The 18,366-nt window shown below is 40.8% G+C and overlaps 2 protein-coding genes across 3 annotated transcripts in view; one reads left to right on the top strand and one right to left on the bottom strand.

The window, feature by feature from the left end:
- The window catches only part of WASHC4 (WASH complex subunit 4), a 41,953-nt gene extending 41,289 nt beyond the window's left edge, over positions 1-664 (top strand). The window contains exon 34 of one of the 2 annotated variants that reach the window (XM_080627322.1): positions 359-664. The gene's annotated coding sequence lies outside the window, so the exon portion shown is untranslated. The remainder of the gene's footprint in view (positions 1-358) is intronic. The other variant, XM_080627323.1, reaches the window with a different exon arrangement.
- A 13-nt stretch (positions 665-677) lies between these two features.
- The window catches only part of APPL2 (adaptor protein, phosphotyrosine interacting with PH domain and leucine zipper 2), a gene marked incomplete at its 5' end in the record, with an annotated part of 35,062 nt that continues 17,373 nt past the window's right edge, over positions 678-18,366 (bottom strand). Inside the window, 17 exons of the mRNA XM_080627377.1 lie at positions 678-813; positions 1,585-1,632; positions 2,301-2,441; positions 2,574-2,610; positions 3,226-3,400; positions 4,477-4,529; positions 4,651-4,803; positions 6,436-6,524; positions 6,637-6,693; positions 6,771-6,813; positions 7,129-7,317; positions 8,367-8,525; positions 12,407-12,489; positions 14,686-14,832; positions 15,750-15,808; positions 15,928-15,969; positions 18,062-18,149. Of these exons, the coding sequence (XP_080483503.1) occupies positions 685-813; positions 1,585-1,632; positions 2,301-2,441; positions 2,574-2,610; positions 3,226-3,400; positions 4,477-4,529; positions 4,651-4,803; positions 6,436-6,524; positions 6,637-6,693; positions 6,771-6,813; positions 7,129-7,317; positions 8,367-8,525; positions 12,407-12,489; positions 14,686-14,832; positions 15,750-15,808; positions 15,928-15,969; positions 18,062-18,149 (1,692 nt within the window). The 3' untranslated portion in view covers positions 678-684. The remainder of the gene's footprint in view (positions 814-1,584; positions 1,633-2,300; positions 2,442-2,573; positions 2,611-3,225; positions 3,401-4,476; positions 4,530-4,650; positions 4,804-6,435; positions 6,525-6,636; positions 6,694-6,770; positions 6,814-7,128; positions 7,318-8,366; positions 8,526-12,406; positions 12,490-14,685; positions 14,833-15,749; positions 15,809-15,927; positions 15,970-18,061; positions 18,150-18,366) is intronic.

Genomic DNA, 18,366 nt, shown 5'->3' with positions numbered 1-18,366 from the left:
TCAAGGAGGTACATTCTGTCCATTATTTAATTACAGATGGTGTGAGTGTGGTCCCAAGGAAGGTAAAAGTAGGCACTTAGATTTGTAAGATTATTCTAGATGCAATATAAAAATAGATTATATTAATAGGAAAAATTTAGTGTTTAACAAATTGTTTTGTAAATAAGCTAGCGCAAAAGAGAAGTCTTGTTACACTTAAAACTAGACTAAAAATAACTTCATCTGAAAACAAACGTAAATAGTGCATTTTTAGCCTTCATTCAGATGCACATCATCATGCAAACTATGGAAATTGACTGTGGTGGGGAATTTGAGGCTGGGTTTTTGTTGAAGGAGCTGATGCTTGTACCAATTTCAGTGGAACTGTAGACTGCTGGCCAGGTCACGGTGAAGCAGCATCGATAACCCTTTGTGGCTGACAGTGGTGCTGTCCCAGCTTCCAGCTGCAAGGGGCTAACGCTGAAACATTCTCAAAGATTGTCTGCTTCCTGGGCACACCTCCACACTGCACATTCGCAGATGCACAAGTCCTGCTGCTGTTCCACTGCAAATCCTGAGGAAGCTCCATTGAAGATGCCCCTCCCTCCAGCAGAAAGATGGGCACTGACCTCCTATGTGCAGGATGGCTGAAAACATACTCCCTGCTGCTCCTGCTCCCAGGCTGCAGGAAGCTACAAGAGTTTGTTATGCTTCTGATTCCTCCCCTTCTTCACGTATGGCTCCATCCTCTTCTGACTCATCATTCAGAAGAATGAACTTCCCATCATTTGTGAATGGCACAGACTTCATTAGCTGAGCTAGTGCTTCTGGATCCTGAAGGCAAAAAAAACACAAGGGAGGTCAGCAGGCTGCAGCACTCCTTGAGGAGCACACGCTTCTCCCAGCGTTTTGCAACTCTTGGTAAGGTTTTGCTACTCTTACGAGAACCTTTAAGCTAAAGATTTGAAACTTAAACAATCCTTTCTGGTTCAAGTAAACCCATCCCTTGAGTATGTGAGGGGAACAGTCATTCACTTTGAACTTTTATTTTGCTGTTCTTATCTGGCATTGCTAGAATTACTGAAAAACAAGGGGGAAAATAACTGACATTAATTATTATACTTGTGCTTATTGCCTGCGACTAAAAGCTCATTCCCCCAACTGTTCTGAAATCTTAGCAGCAAAAATATACAGCATGTGTTGATGTATTAGCATCACATCTTTCTATAGGTAAAATTTCTCTAGGAGGAGTTAAGTAATGTTGCCATTCATTTTAAGTGAAAAACATTTCACCCCACAGCGTTTGGGGTTTTTTGACAACTTTGCTCACAGCTTCCATTCCAACATAACCAACTGAATTTGTATAGTTCTGAATCGGATTTAGGGTGGCAAAATTTTATCTCAAATCAAGCTACTGCAAAGTCAAACTGAATTTATCTTCGCATGAACTACCCAGAGGCTGGGTTAAATAGAGTGCTCAGAACTTTGGCATTAGGAAGAATTGCAGTTCTCCTTTCATAGCCACACCAGAGGTACTTAGAGGGTGTCACCAGAAGTAGAATAGGATGTATCACAACGCAGACATGGAGAATGAAACAAACTTACTTTCTTTGCCTCAATGATTTCTTTTCCCAAGCTAATGGCATAGCAAATCTAAAACAAACAAACAAACAAAAAAAGGTGTATATATATGTAAAGTTCAGGTTTGGGATTTTCTTTTGTTTCTTAATTGGGCCTAAAACACGGAAGTGTCAGTGCACACCCAGTCTTAAATGCAGGTCTAACAGCAGAGGTAGAATACCCCTTCACTATGCTAGCTACATAAAACAATGTTGGGTTCTGCTTCAAAGCTCACTTAAGCTGGTAAATCATTGTACTCAGTTTTATTCACCAAACTTTATTACCAAACCCAGGGAATCTTTCCAGTGCATGTAAGACTGTTGTTAAGACAAAAATTCCTTATTTCTAATAGTCTGTTGTTATCCCAATGCAGTGTATTGTTTCACCATACCTACTGGTGTTACCACAGAATGGCTGCCCTGTCTTTTGAAGGCTTTACAGATGTGCATGTCTTAACATGAGCTGATGTTCACACTTGCTACTGCTCGTGCTTGGCACATGCTTCCCCCCCCACCTTTGCCTCCTTCTGGCACATGCTGCTGCAGCACCTGTAAGTGTGATCCTTTTCAGACATATGCTATCAAAGGCTCATGTTTTCTTGGCAAGAAACTGAGCTGCTTTTACTTCTGTAGCACTGTTTCCCAGATGTGTAAGCCAAGAAGACCTCTTTTCTAAATTATTTTATTAAATGTTATACAAACCTTTTCCCCTTCTGTGTTGCTCTCAAAAACATATGCACTCATGGATTCTTCTCCCAGTGGCTCACTGAGATGGACCACAAAGCCAATCAGTCGCCTGTTATCCTGATGAGCAGCAAACTGTGTCACAGTGGGGAGGTCAAACTGGAAAAGTGTCAAAAAGGATTTATTTTCTTTTAATCAGTATATGGTTAGCTTGGTTGAGAGCTCAAGTTCATGTGACTTGAGTATTCAGTGCTGTGGTAGAAAACCAGGTTCAAAACAGAAGTTACTTACACTTGTTCGTGTAACTTGGGTCTGAGGATCTATTAACCTGCAGTTGTGTGGAGGGGACAAAAAAAAAGTTATTTTAGAGTGACTGTTAGTCATTTCAAAGAGCTGTATAATAAAAAGGCAATTGCCATAGCAGTTCTACAGATGGAGAAATGTGCACAAAGTCAAGTGCTTTATCAGTGATCCCAAGTTCGTTGATGGCAAGGTTCAGCTCTAGACCCTGACTCTCATCTGCCTAACCTGTGTAAGTCACAGGATCGTTCTGAAGCATGGATGTGGTAAGCACCCTGACTGCAGGGGCTACCACATTGGATGTAAATGCACTCCAGCTTAAAGTAAGTATCTTGCTTCAGCACATTCTACAGTGACAAAACTGTCCACAAGACAGCGATGGCTCTCTTGCTGTTACTACATGTAAGCATCTTCAGTGCATCTTCTTTTTGCATCTTTGCAGCCCTGCTGCATCCCCTAAGTTTTGGCAGGATGTTCTTACAACTTCCTAGATACTGCAGAGTAAGAGAAAGACACATTTTTACGAAGTAAACTTTAATACTGGTATCTTGCTGTCTTGAAGAGTGTATTTGTCTTGGGAAAACAAGCCCCAAAATACTTCACTAGAGAAGAGGAACATTGCAAGTTGAAGGTTTCACAGTACCTCAAGTTCTTGCTAGTGACCATGAGATGTGATTCAGTCATACGGAATATGTTGTGGATAGCACGAGCAGCTAACACTTGTCTCATCGCTTCATAAATCACATCACTTGTGGCATCTGACTGAACAGCCATAGAGCCTAAAAACCGAACTATGAACATCTGCTGCAAGAGTGAATCTGGAAGATAAAAGGCATGATTTCCTTTGCTGTGCTGCCTCAGTTTTCCAGTAGCTGAAGTTATCTATGAAGTAATTTACTTTCACTTCAGAAATTCAACAGTAAACCCTGTGGGTGGTGACTGTTGTGAGCCGTGGCTTCCTGCTGTGTGCCAGGCAGTGCTCTGACCCAGTTTTAAACTGGCAACGAGTATGTAAGCCTGAAATCACAGTTGCTCAGAAACTCTCAAAAGTGTATCTGGCCCTTTATGCCTTATTTGATTAGCTAGTAAAATTTACTTGCCTGTCTTATCAGGCACATGTAAATCATGCTCATAACCCATGATAAACTCATGACTCCGCATAACCCTTTGCTTCCATCAAATTAACCCTTATCTTTAAGCCTTCCATGCAGCTGGGTCTAATGAGTTTGTCATTAAATCCTTCCCTGATCATTGACTATCACCACAAGACTCCTAGCTGCAACTTGGTAGCCATTATGTGACAAAGCCACTATTTGAACAGGCTTCCTTTATGGTTGGTAGGGAGCAAGGTAAAGCGGGATGAGTCCCGCTGAATGTGATGGTTCAAAGGCTGCAACAGCTGTGTCTCCATTGCAAAAGACACAGCAGCTTGAGCTAAGTGACACCATCCACATGTGCAGCATGACATGCAGGGCAGTCACCTGCACTCCGGGGCTGCTGTGGTCAATGCGGAGGTGCTTGTCACAGCTACTCTGCTGCCAGGCAGCTTGCAACCATCCTACCTTGCACTGTGATAGCACACATAAGTGAGACTGTTAAGGCCTGATCAGCCTGGAGAGGAGAAGGCTCCAGGGAGACCTTAGAGCAGCTCCCATTGCCTTAAGGGGCCTACAAGAAATCTGGAGAGGGACTTTTAAAAAGGGCATGTAGTGACAGGACAAGGAGGAATGGCTTTAAACTGACAGAGGCCAGATTTAGATATTAGGAGGAAATTCTTTACTGTGAAGGTGGTGACACACAGGAACAAGCTGCCCAGAGAAGTTTGGCTGCCCCATCCCTGGAAGTGTTCAAGGCCAGATTGGACTAATTTTGTCTGGAAAAACAAAGCACTCACCTTCCTCTTCATCTTTGCTGCTGTCTTCAGATTCCCCAAATGGGTTTGCACGCCTAAGAAGTAAGAATGAAAGCTGTAATTACAGATTCTGGTCAGCACACACATGCTGCAATATCTAATTTTCTCCCCTGAAATCACTCTGTTAAGGTGATCAATCACTGTCTCTGGCCATACCTGCCACCTCTGTTCTGGTCCAGGAATTCCATGGCAGGCAGTACGATATCAAACTGAATCGGTGTTCCAGGAGCAATGAGTTGTGTGGAGTTTTGATTGCTGGCTGATTCACTGGGAATTATTTTATCATTTTCCATATTCTTTACATTCTGGCTAAAGTAAAAATGGAAAAAAAAAAAAAGTATGTTTCAGTCAACCAGTGATGCCCCATCTTTGCTCAGGAAGGGAGACAAGATTATTCAAAAATCCAAAGCAGGACTGAACCACTATGCATGAACTTAAATAAGCGTATTTACCTATTTATCTGTTACTGAGGAGTCTAAAAATCTGTTTTACCTTTTTTATACCTAAAATTGCTTAGGACAAATGTAAATGCTGGCATATTAAACCTGACTGCAGATCAAAGCTGAGTGCAGGCTGGCTTTCAGCAGTAGGCTGCTGTTGGCCTCCTTGCTCTTCAGTGGCCATATTCCTAGCAGCACTATCAGCTCAAACAGCAGAGACCTGACTTGTGCCTGCAGTTGCAAATGGCAATCCTGACATCTTTTTAAGATCTTCCTTGGCCACAGGCTAGTCACAGTGCAATAGTTATGAAGTATTATTACACACTGGGGCTGATTTCTTCTGGCACCTTTTCTCAAAGAGAATGAAATTCCAAGTTTCCTACAGTTACAGAAGGCTTAACTATACACATTGCTACATGTGGTGCACTAGGTTTATCCTATTTCTAGAAAGTTATCTGTTTCTTTCTGGTTGCATACAGATGTAAAAGTGACTCTGGAGATCAGCTGTCAATGAAATAGCTATTTCCTTTGCCCAGTGAAATAGATGGCAATACTCCTCTACTTATAAATAGAGGAGCTGAACTGTGAATAAAATTAGAAAGAAATTGACTAGCATTCCCCTGGATACAGAGAATCTTTGGAATCTGTAAGCAATCATAATAAAGTGAATCATAAATCATAGCAAAGGCACTGGCCTGAGAGAGGCAAAAGAGCTGGAAAAGGTTTGAATTTCTAGAAGTAAATATCTGAAGTAAGAATTTACAATTTTCTACCAAAACTTGTGGAGAATTCTTTCCATGTTGAAGTCAGTGTAACACAAACTTGCCCTATTTGTCACATCGCTTTTGAAAGCTGGATTTCAGTCCAGTGCTGGGATTGAAAGCTATTTCTGATGATGAAGTCAGAAGATTTCCCACTGAACAAGATGCTATGATCACATAGACACAAAGAAATGATACACAAAATACATATTTTGAATATCCTAAAACATTATTAACTATTTTTGAGGGAGCGGAGCTTTACTGGTTCCCCAGGGTTATTGCTGGGAGGGTTATTGCTGAATGAGCAGAACTGAACAACAGGAATTACTGTGATAACAGTGTGAGGCATATTCCTGTGACAGGCTGACAGGAACTTCTTGCGGCACTACACAAGAATATATTTATACTGGAGACTGCTGCATTACCTGTATTACAAGTCATCCTCTTACAGCAAAGCACTTGCAACTAAAGCATTGTGTTTGTTCCTGAAGAAACAGCAAAATCCCACTGGCAACCGCAAGGATTGTCAAAGCTGTGATGTAGAGCAATAAATGGTACCTTCAACATGTAGCATCTCTTAGCTTTCAGCAGTAAGGAAACATTAGAAGCAGAGGAATTTGCTGGAACACACAGGCTTGTAAAGCCAGGGCCTACACAGGGCTTTCTACTGGGTGCCTTTTGCCCTGTAGAAAGTACTACTGAGTACACAAGTCACTAGGCTGTGCAAGTGAGAACGTTACCTGGGGTGGCGAACTTCGTGTTTCTTCCCAAAGCTGGTAATGGGAGTCACTGCTTGTAGAGCTGTCTGATTTAACTTGATTGCAGCTGCCTATGGAAACAAGACAACAGCTCTTTGACACATCTACTTTACATTGCCATGTAAAGAACAATGGGAAAGCATGTTGGAAGGAACGGACCAAAAGACAGAAACAAGCTCCCACCTCTGGATTGTCAGTGAGATAGATCTGTCTGGAGATGTTGTTGATGGCACATATCCACTGGAAGAGAAAGATGACATTAAACTCTTCAAGCTCACTTGTATACAAGAATAACAACGTTAAGAAAATATTTTTACCTCCTCGTATTCTTTCTTGCTTTCTGCTTGAAGGGTTATACCCCTAAAATATAAACACAGTATATCAGTGCTAACAGTGGGCATCAGGACTCTTTGACTCCAGGTCTTACAATAATGTCACCAAGCTTTGGATCAACCATCAAAAGAACAAAAAACAGGAATAAGCTCCAGCTAAAGGATACCGCATATGCTGTTTCAGGCAGTTGTGGGGGAGGATGGGAAGGAACATGCTTTTAATTTGGAAACACCCTTCTGGAAACCCAAAAAGGCTTACTATTATAGCAAGCATGTTTTATATGAAACAGCAGCTGAACGCGTAGGTGTGACTGGCTGTCCTCAAATAAAACCTGTCTCATACGCTTTGCCTGTAGGAGTGGTAATCTGAAAGCAGTATCTTCTGTCTTCGCAATCTACAGCCATAACAGAGCAGTTGTCCAGGTCCTGAATCAGTCCTCCAGCTACTGCTCCCCTTGGCTGACACATCAAGTTGCCGCCTTGAGTGAAGAAATACAGCCTTTCCCAAGTTGTAGTCACCAGACCTGTTTTACTAAAGAGAAGATGTAGTGATAAAGACTCATTATTATTTAGAAATCACTCCAAACATATGTGAAACCGCAAACATCCTGACATTAATCTGAACTCTATGTCCAACCCTAGGATTTTTTTTTATTATGAGTCTCTTAAGTAAAAACAGCACCTCACCTATTCTTAGCAGAGACTAATGAAAGCTGAAAAATTAAACTAATTCCTAACATCCAAAGTTAACAACATTCTCTGCAGTATCTCCTAGTTAAGGAGTAAAAGAATTGAGTAACTGACATGAAATACTATTAAGCTGCATAAGAAAAAATAATTATGCCCGAAGAGCAGCATGAGCAATTTCAGTGCAAAAAATCATCATTACAAGCAGTATCTTCTGCAAGTAGTATCTCTGAGTCCATCATCTTCCTACCTATGGAGTCCTATTATGTTGTACTCCAGCTCTTAGAATGCTATGAGAAATTAATAAATGTCTACTCACACACAAAAAAATAATTACTAGTCTAATAAAATAAACTGATATTTAACACATAAAGAGGCTTACTATATGCCATCAATATACATAGCTCCTGAGGAAGCTGACGGAAGATCTGGAAAATCTGCAGAGGTAACTCCACGTATGGTATACATTCAAAGTTATGCATCTGCATTGTCAATAAAGCTTTTATTTATGTAAAGGAGATTGTTTACGAACACATGTATTAACTACAAAATATAGCTGTTTATTTCTGTAAACACTGTTTTCTTTAGCCCTAAGAACTGGGAACAATCTGAGCCCAGCCCCATCAGCTTTTAACCACTTCAATGCAGGGAATCACTCCTACAGGTGAATTCAACAAGAAATAAACTCTATTTTCAGGAAAACAGTCCCAAATGTCTATAATTTAGCTTCTAAATCCCATTTCCAAAGATGACAGAGATACTTAAGAGCCAAAGAGTACAACTACCACAGTGATTTAGGAGCTTCAAACATCATTAACTGAGGAGTCTCTATAACCAAAAGATGTAGCAGCTAGTTAGAAACTAAATAAACCATTGAGTAGCAAGAGTTCTTACTTTCTAAGATTAAGGTAGCCAGCCTTCTGGATGAGATTTCTGTTGATAGCAGGTGAAGTTACATCAGAATCTGGGGTGTAAACAGATTCATTAACTGCAATTAAATCCTGTTGGGATACCCTCATTTTTTCAGCTTCAGCTTCCAGCTCTCCCTGTATGCTGGAACAAAAAGCAACACAACAAGAAACCCAAAGCCATCATTAGTCAATTTATACCAGGATATAGCTACATCTGTAAGTCAAAATGAACAAAAATACTAGTTGAGATACAGAACCTCTGGGAAGGCAACAGCCAGTGCAGATTTACCAAGCGCAAATCAAGCCTGACCATCCTGATTGCCATCCGTGATATACCGACTAGCTTGGTGGTTGAGAGAAGATCAGTGGATGCCACTTCATTTGACTTCAGGAAGACCCTTCACACAGTCTCCCATAGTATCCTTATAGCCAAATTGGTGTACTAGAAGATACGCAGAAAACATACCTGGGCTACAGAGCTCATGGGGTTGTAATCAGTGAGATGAAACCCAACCAGCACCCAGCTATTAGTGATGTTCCTCATGGGTCAATACTGAGGCTTGCAGGTTTGCAGTCTTTTAAGGAGCTGGACAACCCACACGAGCAGACGACAACAAATTGGGAAGACTGATTGACAGATATGGTAGAGTGAAGGGCTGCTGTTCAGAAAAACCTTGACATGCAGCAGAAATGGGCAGATAGGAGCCTCATGGAGTTCAGAAAGAGGTAAGCCCCTGCTGGGATGGAATAACGCCATGCAACTGTAAAGGACGGGAGGTATCAATAGAAAATAACTAGCAGCAAAGGACCTGCGGGTCCCAGAGGACAAGCTAAACATGAGCCAGCACCATGCCCTTGTGGCAAAAAAAGGACAGCCACATCCAGGGCTGCATGAGCAAGAGCATAGCCAGCAGGCCAAAGGAAGGAATTATTCCCACCTGTTCAGCACTGGTGAAACTCCAGCAGAAGCACTGTGTCTAGTTTTGGTGCCCCAGCACACAAAAGACAGAAACAAAAGTCAAGAGCCACCAAGATGGCCAGGACGCCAGAACACATGGCCTGAGAAGAAGCTGCCAGAATTACTTTTCAGCCTCATGAAATCAAAGCTAAGGGAGGGGTGCGGGGGTGTATGTCTCACTGCTAGCTTAACCTGATAGGAAGGGTAGTAGCTAGACCCTTACTGGAATACACAGTGATAGGATGAGAGACAATGGACTCTAGCTGTAACCACATACTGGGTGCACTGTGCACAAGAGGGAGACAGAGAATGATGCTCAGAATTTGACTGGACATGGTGCTGCGCACTCTGCTGTAGCCGACCCTGCTCTTGGCAGCGAAGCGGCCTAGATAACCTCTTGAGTTCCACACTGCGGCGGCTGTTCTCTGACTTTCAGAGAAACAATACTAGCAAATATTTGATTTCTTTATTAACTTTTCCAAACTCGAGGAGTTATTAACTGTATCCAGGCTACTGGCAAAACTCATGGGGTGGGAACATAGGAATACTTGACATTGCACACCTTAGAAAGTCCCTAATACTTGCACCTATGCAATAAGCAATTTTCTCCCTACTTCCTACCCAAGTGGTTAAACCTTTTGAAGAATGCGAGCATGTAACGCAGGCTGTACACAGCAGGACCAGCAATGTAGTCCTGTCTCCGACAGTGGCAAAAAGCCTGTGGGAGAAGTACAAGACAAGTACATATATTTCTTCCCTGGTCTTCCCCCCAGTCTTTTGTAGAAGTTGGTGATATCCTGTAACTGTTGAAGTAACCTAGAGACATAGCGATGCATTGAAATCAGCACTAAGCAGTATCTGACTGGCCAGGAGAAGGGGTTTTGCATCATGCTGTCTGTTTCACGTTAGCCTACTTCCAACTCTTCTGCATGTTCAGAAAGCTGAGATTTCCTAAGCTCCCACATCACCTCCAAAATGAGAACAGCTGTGTGCGTCTAGCCAAGTCATATGAGAGGCTGAGTTATAAAGGCTGAGTAGTATCATCAGATCTGAATTAAATTAGCCCATATTTTGCAAGCTAGTGCTTTTTCAACATTATCATTAACTGTCAGAATAAGAATTATTTAAATTCCACTTTGAAATAAAATTGAACAGTGCTGGCAGTTTCTTACATAGGGGCTACTTCAATGAATCCTCCACTCAGACATTTTCATTGCACCACAAATTGCTTCCAATAAAACTGCCCTTAGCATCTTTATGGTTCCAAAGACTGGATTATTCTTCCTAAGGCATGTTTCTCCCATCTCTCCAAGAGGAGAGATATTCTCTCATCTCCAAGGTAGAAGGATAGAAAAACTGATAATTCCAAAGTTCTATGCATTTGTGGCAATCAGACCACTTGGTTACTGAGAATATTTTCGTGATCTGTATTCTCTTATGTGCTTTTACGCTGTTCGCAATACTCACAGCATAAATGAAAATACCGTTAAATACGAGACTCAGGTTTCAGTCAGCTTAAGTACATGCAAGACTACATTGCTGCTGGAATTCTGTACCTGCACAATACGTCTCATCAGTTTGTGGTTCCAAGGAAACCAATCTGACAAATAAAAACCCTTTAGCCTGATTAGCGAGCAGATCTGACTCACTGAGGCCTTGTGATCCCCAGCACTAAGGAAGCAGAAGAGTGGGCAGCATAGTTTTCAGTGGTTGCATAATCTTAAGTCATGAAGCCATGTCCTGTGTTAGCAGCTGCCAAGCTACAGAGTGTCATTCAGAATTCTGAAAGCTTCTCTTCCGATTTTTCCACAGATGTCACGCTCCTGTACTAGTTACATTTGAGTCGTACTTTCAAGCTTTGCTGTATGGCAGACATAAAATACAGACTCAGAGAAACAACTGAGCAGCCTATTTTTGCTTCCAGTTACTACCATGTACTATCCAGACTTCAAATCCTTTGGACTTTGGAAAATAAAGGCTCATTCTAAGGTGAGGATCCAGTGACAGGATCCTCATTGTGCCTGTAAGACACAAGCAAGTTGCTCTAGCCTTACTAAATAAAGGGCACTATTTTGAGGGAGTTTAAATCTGTCCTCCAGCCTGTACAAATGCTACAGAAGGATTTATTTCAGAAGTGAGGGTGAAAAGATACATAAGTAAATATAAAGGTACAGGAAGTAAAGAATCATTTAGTGAAAGAATCTACTATGCAGGACAATTACTTATAACACTGTTCTCAAATTAACAAGTATGCATTATTCAAAATGCCACCAGAGTCAGAATAAGTAATGATTTAGCTACAGTCCAATATGAAAGGAATGAAGCAATAACGTGAAGGACTCAGTCTAGTGTTCCTGCTGATTAAAATAAACGATGAATGTTCTAATGTGATTGCACTTTAAATGTAAAGTTTACATTTACAGGGACTTAATCACAAAGCAAAGGTCAGTCTTCACTTACAAGTAGAAGATGCGGGTAGGAGTAAGAAATTGTGAGTACAAAAGTGGGTCAGTTTATTGAAATAAGGACTTAGCCAGAGAAGGCTGAAATCAGTAGACTGGTACTGGATGCAATGAGTATGGTTCTCTAGGACAAGGAATTTCGTTTGCCTTGTGCAGCTACAACATCAAACACTACAGGCTCTAAATCCTTATTTGACATGTTAATGGATTATTGTTACAGTATTATTACAGAAGACCCAGCAAGTAACTCAGAATGCACTTTAGTTCTCATGTATTGATTCTGCTAACTCATTTCAAGCCCAAACTGGATGCTTTCATGTCCATGTTGAGACACAAGGATGTAAGAAAGCATATGAACACTTTACAGTATATAGTTCCTGACTATACTGTACAAATACCCTCTGTAGTGCACTGACAGCATTTTCCTTTGTGTGTACAAACATACTTCCTTTCCATTTGCTGCTTCAGCAAAATATGCCCAACAGTGCAATGCAAACATGGTAGGAATCTCTTAAGGAAGGCACCCTATTACATGCTGAAGGTTAGAGTGCTATTACTCAGAAATCACTGGAATGACAAGAGGAAGCAAATGTATTGCATTACCTTTGTACCATGTCCGAAACGGATGACAAAAAGCTGTCCATTCTTTTGGAAAACATCTCTGCTCCTTTCTTAAAAAAGTTGATCTGAAAAATACAACAAAAATGGACACTAGAAGTTACCTTGGCTTTGGCATACAAATACCAGATTGTGGGGACTGAGTTAGCAATGATCCCATCATGACTGATGCTTTTGGCTGGTGCTCAAACACATGGTCAAAGCAGCTGCGTTGCCTTTCTTTGCATTTTTCACTTTTGCAATTTTCTACCCTCACACACACATAAGCTACTGGCTGCTGACAGATATGTTTCTAACAAATGTGCTAAATATCTGCAACAAGGGAAGAGGCAGCCTTCTCCCACACCGGCACTGGGCAGAATTGGGTCTAGTGGTGGTGTAAACCACTGCATGCAGTGCCACCATATCAAACAGAATGAGGCACAAGCCATCCATTAGATTTATTTGCTCAACTTGGACTACCAGCTCCAACCTGGAAATTTTTAAAGTGCTATGGCAACTGTCAGCCATGAAAGTGATGAAGTGTAGCTGTGCTAGCAGAAGCCTCCAGGACAATCAGTTACGTGAACTACAGATTTGCCACAGATTTTGTTCTCCTGAAGGCGCTAAAAAAAGCTACTAAGGCCAAAATGCACGTTTTAGGACAGAAGATGAATTCACTTAGCTGGTATGGCTCTGCAGGCATGCAGCAGCAGCACTCAGTGTAGACTTGACCTTGGGTAACCTTCTGTGGGGCACACAGTCATCATTAGGGCCTATTGGCAACTGTGTGAAACATTGACATGGCTAATGCATGTTTGCAATTAATTGGTTTAAAACAATAAAATCAGTGAACTACTCTGGAAAGAGATATAAAAGCAAATTCTTGGCTGTTAAGCAATATATTAGCCATTTCATTCAATTTTGTGATTCTGCTCCCTTCCCCTAGCCTTGGGACGTTGGATTCCTTTCACCTGAAACTCGGATTCTGACAACCACGTTATTGACCAGACCCCCTTTACAGACAAAGAAGAGAAAGCACACTCTCTTACAAGAATGATTTACCTATTCTATTTGAGTCTACTTCAGGAGGGAAGAGCTCTAAATTCACTGATGATAGACTGACACGCCTACCTTAGATGTTGATGTCAGCTTTCAGTCAAATAAACCCTGTATTAGCCACTGCTTCTTCCAAAAATTCTTTATGATCTGCTTTCGTTGGGAAGGTGAAATATTAGACATGTTTTGAGTAATTAATATAGAAAACGTATACTCAGCCTGAAGGGCAGTTTGCGGTATTTAAGCATCAGTATCAACTGGCTTCTGGCTACTCCATCATTCCCATGATGATCCAAGAGCTTTCTGTATAAAGCACTCAGATATGGCAGTTTTGCCAGATAAGTTCTATTTGGCTTGCAGTAAAGGAAGCTAATGCAGTTGTTTCACTTAGTGCAATTACAGCAGAGAAGCAGTGTGTACTCCCGTGATGGGGAAAGTGACCAAATTCTCATTTATTACCTATTTTATATGGGTCACGTGATCTGCAAGACACAGGACTATGGAGATGATGACCCACACTACAATCTCAAACAGAGCACTGCATCCAGTTTTTTGTTTTCATAGCCGAATTCTCATTTTCCCAACTTTCTTTCATCAATGTCAAAGCACAACACACCATTAAAATGGGTGGTAATTGGAATCAAGCGCTGTGAAAATACTAGGATGTCTCCTAACCTCCTGGAGAACGACATTATTAGTATTATGCACTTTACGGAGCTGAGAAGCACTCTATGAAATTGCTGGCAGAATAAAGATTAGAAAGAGGATTTGCCAGCCTTATACTCAATCCACTCTACTGTTCTGTCGTTCCAGTTCTCCAGAGCATGCTCTGTTCCCTATCGTGTACACTCCTCATCAGTATGCTGAACATTATGTGCCAGGAAGGGAACTGCTACATAGGAGAGTTTGTGCAGACAGAGTAAACAGTGGAAGCAAATGCTGCTGCACTGATAGCTTAGCTGTGAAAAATATTAAGCCCAGGCTGATTTTGCATTTAAGTGTACTGGGTTTTTTTTCATTGATGTCTTTCCTGAATATCTAAGCATTCGACTGTCTCCCACAAACAAAATCAGTTGTTACAATCCAGGCAAGCTGAATAAATGTTTTTCCCTTCCCCGGTACAGTTTGTAAGTTCTCAAAAGAAGAAAAAATAAAATTCCAGGACTACAATGTTTTGCCCTTCCCACGGAGGTGTCCAAGAGATACAGACACTTTCCTGTCCATACCTGTCCTCTAGTATATCCTAGCATAGGTTCCATCATTGCCACTCTCTTCCTGTACTGCAGAGCATTCAGGGCACAGTAATATTGCAGAGATGCAAGGTGCTGCTTTCTTCTTGCATTTGCCACTTCTTTTGCCACTTCTGCCTTAAGCTGAATAAAAAGTGATAACAAGGTTGACAGTGTTATTGTGCATATGGATACATTTACAGATTATTTTCAAGTTACCTTTAAACAACTCTTATTACAGAACTTCTTCACATTAAAATGATGGAGGAGAAACTAAGAAAGTAAATCCAAAACCCAAAGCAAGCACTTCAAGCCCTTCTCTGGCAAGATACTTACACATTTGGGGAGTTCCTGTGACTATAAACTATGTAACTACCACCACGAAAATTCTGCGTCTGATCTCAGTGCAATAGATTCATTTGCAGGTGAGATCACAACACAAGCCTACAGGTGCAGAATTCAGGGATTAATAATTTGCAATATGATATATCACATTCTGTTTTGTAAATCACTTCCTTTAAAGGACCCCCATGCAGAACTGATGCTCTCTTAGGACAGAGCAAATCACACATGTTTTGGCATACAGGGATATATTTTGGAATGGTGGTCCAGTGGGCAAAGAAGAAGAAATGTAAAACAGTGCCACCAACAGAATTATGTACTGTAAGTGGAATGACAATTGATACAGAAAATTTTAGCAGGAAGGTAGATGGGAAAAAATGGAATGCTTTATAAACAGCAGACACAAGGCTTCATGACAGTTCACAATGAATTGTACCCAGAGATACAGCATCATCACATATGTGAGAGCTCTGAAGAGCTCTCCTGGATCTGAAGGGCTCTAGTTCAGCACAATACCTGATCACTGCCTAACTTGGAGAAAACAGGCATAACTTCGCTGAATTGCGGTTTAAAAACTTTGTGTCTGCTTGAAAACAAAATCACAAGTACTCTGAACTGCTGCAAATTTAACTGATGAACTCTCTGAAACACCCAAGGGAGCAGTGATGCAGACCGAATGGCTGATGGAAACTCTTCCCCTTCCCTTTCACGTTCATTACCTTTTCGTTTTCTTTCCTTTTCGGTAACCTGCTATACTTTGCCATGGACACGTCATGTTCTGTAGACAAGGAATATTATTTTTTTTTAGAAATGTGATGCGTGTGTGCACAGTTTCAAATGTTTTCTGTGATACAACAGGTGCCCACCATTAGAAACAAACAAAACAGGGAAACATACCATTGCTAGCAAGGCCAAAAAGATCCTTCATCGTGCTTACTTCTGGAAAACAGAAATCAAATATTCAAAGTAAAACCAGCTGTAAAAACCCTGTTCCATTCAGACCATTTGTGGCACATTTAATGGCTAAATCAGTCCTTTCACAGCAGAGATACACAGGGTGTTCCTGTCTTGGAAATGATATGCCAATTCAGCTGCTAGAGAAATAGGCAGATAACAAAGTAAAAGCCAAGTTTACCTGATTGAGCTATAAATCTATAAGCTCTATAAAAAAGATTCTTTATCTGCCAGTGAAATGTACCCAAAGCAGCACCATTTCAGTATGTTTGTTATGACAAAAGGAACACCGCTATCATAAAGATTAGCAGTTCTGAGTATCTTCCTGATGATGCTTACGTGATACTGGGAAATCTATTGTCCCAAAGACACATGAACTAAGCACTTTTCCTGTACATCTTCATCAGCATGGAACATTTTGCGCTAAATTCCTCTGTGGAAAGAACACATATCTAACACATCTGACTGCTGGCTATGATGCTTATATTGCAAACACTGAGTCTCTGACATAGGTAACTCAATTTTCACATGTGTTGGGCACAAGCTCTCTCAGCGCCCATATGTATGCTGCAACTGGCAAAGCCCTTCTCAAAAAGCTACAAAGAAAGCACATTCACAAGAACAGACATTATGCAACTCTGAAAAGAAAAAGGGGAAATTGCAGGATGTCATCAGGGTCTCTGATTATTTGCCACAACCTAGTCATTATTCACCTTCGCTCCTCCTTTTTTCTCCCAGAACACTTCCTCATGACTGACGCAGAAAGACAGAAATTCTTTCCAGGGCCAACTAACTTGTACCTAGATGTTTCTACAGAAATCAACACATAGACATAACCAGACCAAAAGTAAAAACAGGAACACTGTTAATCTTCCTTGCTTAATCCTATGATGAAACTTTAATATGAGCAGGCCTCTACTAAAAATGCTGTTCTACAGACTGAGTCAGAGAAAGGAGGTGGTTATGGTAGATGGATAGAACAAAAAAAGATCCACCATCCAGGGAAGCCGAAGAAACTTTCATCTTTTGTCATGAAGCAGCTGAGGCTTCGGATGCAGGCTTCACTTGCATTTTCTTTTTATGTCTTCTTTTATTAACCAGGGGGCAGAATACAGAAACATGGCAGCACAATCACTCTATCAGTAAAGCCACATTAAAGATGTGGGAAAGTATTTACAGACCCAAGATCTTACCATCCAAATCCTGATTTATATTTGACATTCTATGATAAACAAGATATCCATTAATAGAGACACCTTGATATCTTCACAATTTCAAATGAGATGCTGTGACGCAAGGAACCTAAACCAGCCATTATTCTGCTGTAGTTTTGTCTCCCATCAAAATGATGTCTTTAATAAGTACATAAACAGGACTGAGATTAGTGAGATGAGAAGTGGGCTTAAAAAAAACCAAACACAAAACAAAACCAAAAAACTGCAGTAAAAATTTAAAACTCATGTTTCTGTTGCATGCATAGGTTAGAGTGTCCTTGACCTTGAATATGAACTTGTTTTCTTTTCAAATGACACCACATGTTTGCATTATTGCTTTGCTATATGAATTTCCAAGTTTGTGCAATCAGGTTACATGGAATTACCCTTGGTTGGCAAGGATTTAAAGAGGACTGACTCCTTCGAAGGCCATGAATAGACTATACTCTCAAGTTAAAAAAAACATTGTTTGTACTTTTCAAACAAACTCAAACTTCTGAAGCAAGACAAACACTGTTTGCAAGCCAGATGCCCTGCTGAATTTCCCTTTTTTAGGCAATTATAACACCAATGACTTCAGTGAAATTACACTAGTGTAAAAGCAGAGTGATCCAGCAAAGAACAAAGCTGTGTATTTTCAAACTTGCACCATATGGCGCATAAAATGTGGTGAGCTTGCACTGTTTATGCCTGAGTAAAAGCATGTACGCATCAAAGAAATTCTGTAGCAGAAACTAAAAAGTCACACCAAAACTTTTCTGTTCATCATAGAATGAATGATTACATGGCATTATGTCTCAGGTTAATATGCAATAAGCAAGAAGGAACACAGGAGGAAAATTAAAGCTTAGAATAAAATTTACCTGTGAGATCCTTCTCCCGAAATTGTATGATTGGGAGAACCATTGTATCTGCAAGCTGTTTTGCCAGTTCAGAATGAAGAATATTGAGCTAAAACAGAGAATAAAGGAATGCCCCAAGACACAGTGTAAATAAATATGTAATTTTAAAAAATAACTGCATTCTACAGCCTGCCATTTGTGCCCAGCAGACAAAGAAAGGATACAGAATCATAGAACAGTTAGGGTTAGAAACGACCTTAAGATAATCTAGTTCCAACCCCCCTGCCATGGGCAGGGACACCTGCTCATGGACTTCCAATGTACTT

The sequence above is a fragment of the Psittacula echo genome, assembly GCF_963264785.1.
Source record: "Psittacula echo genome assembly, chromosome: 1".
Classification (NCBI taxonomy): Eukaryota; Metazoa; Chordata; class Aves; order Psittaciformes; family Psittacidae; genus Psittacula; species Psittacula echo.
This window is presented reverse-complemented; position numbering and strand designations above follow the sequence as displayed.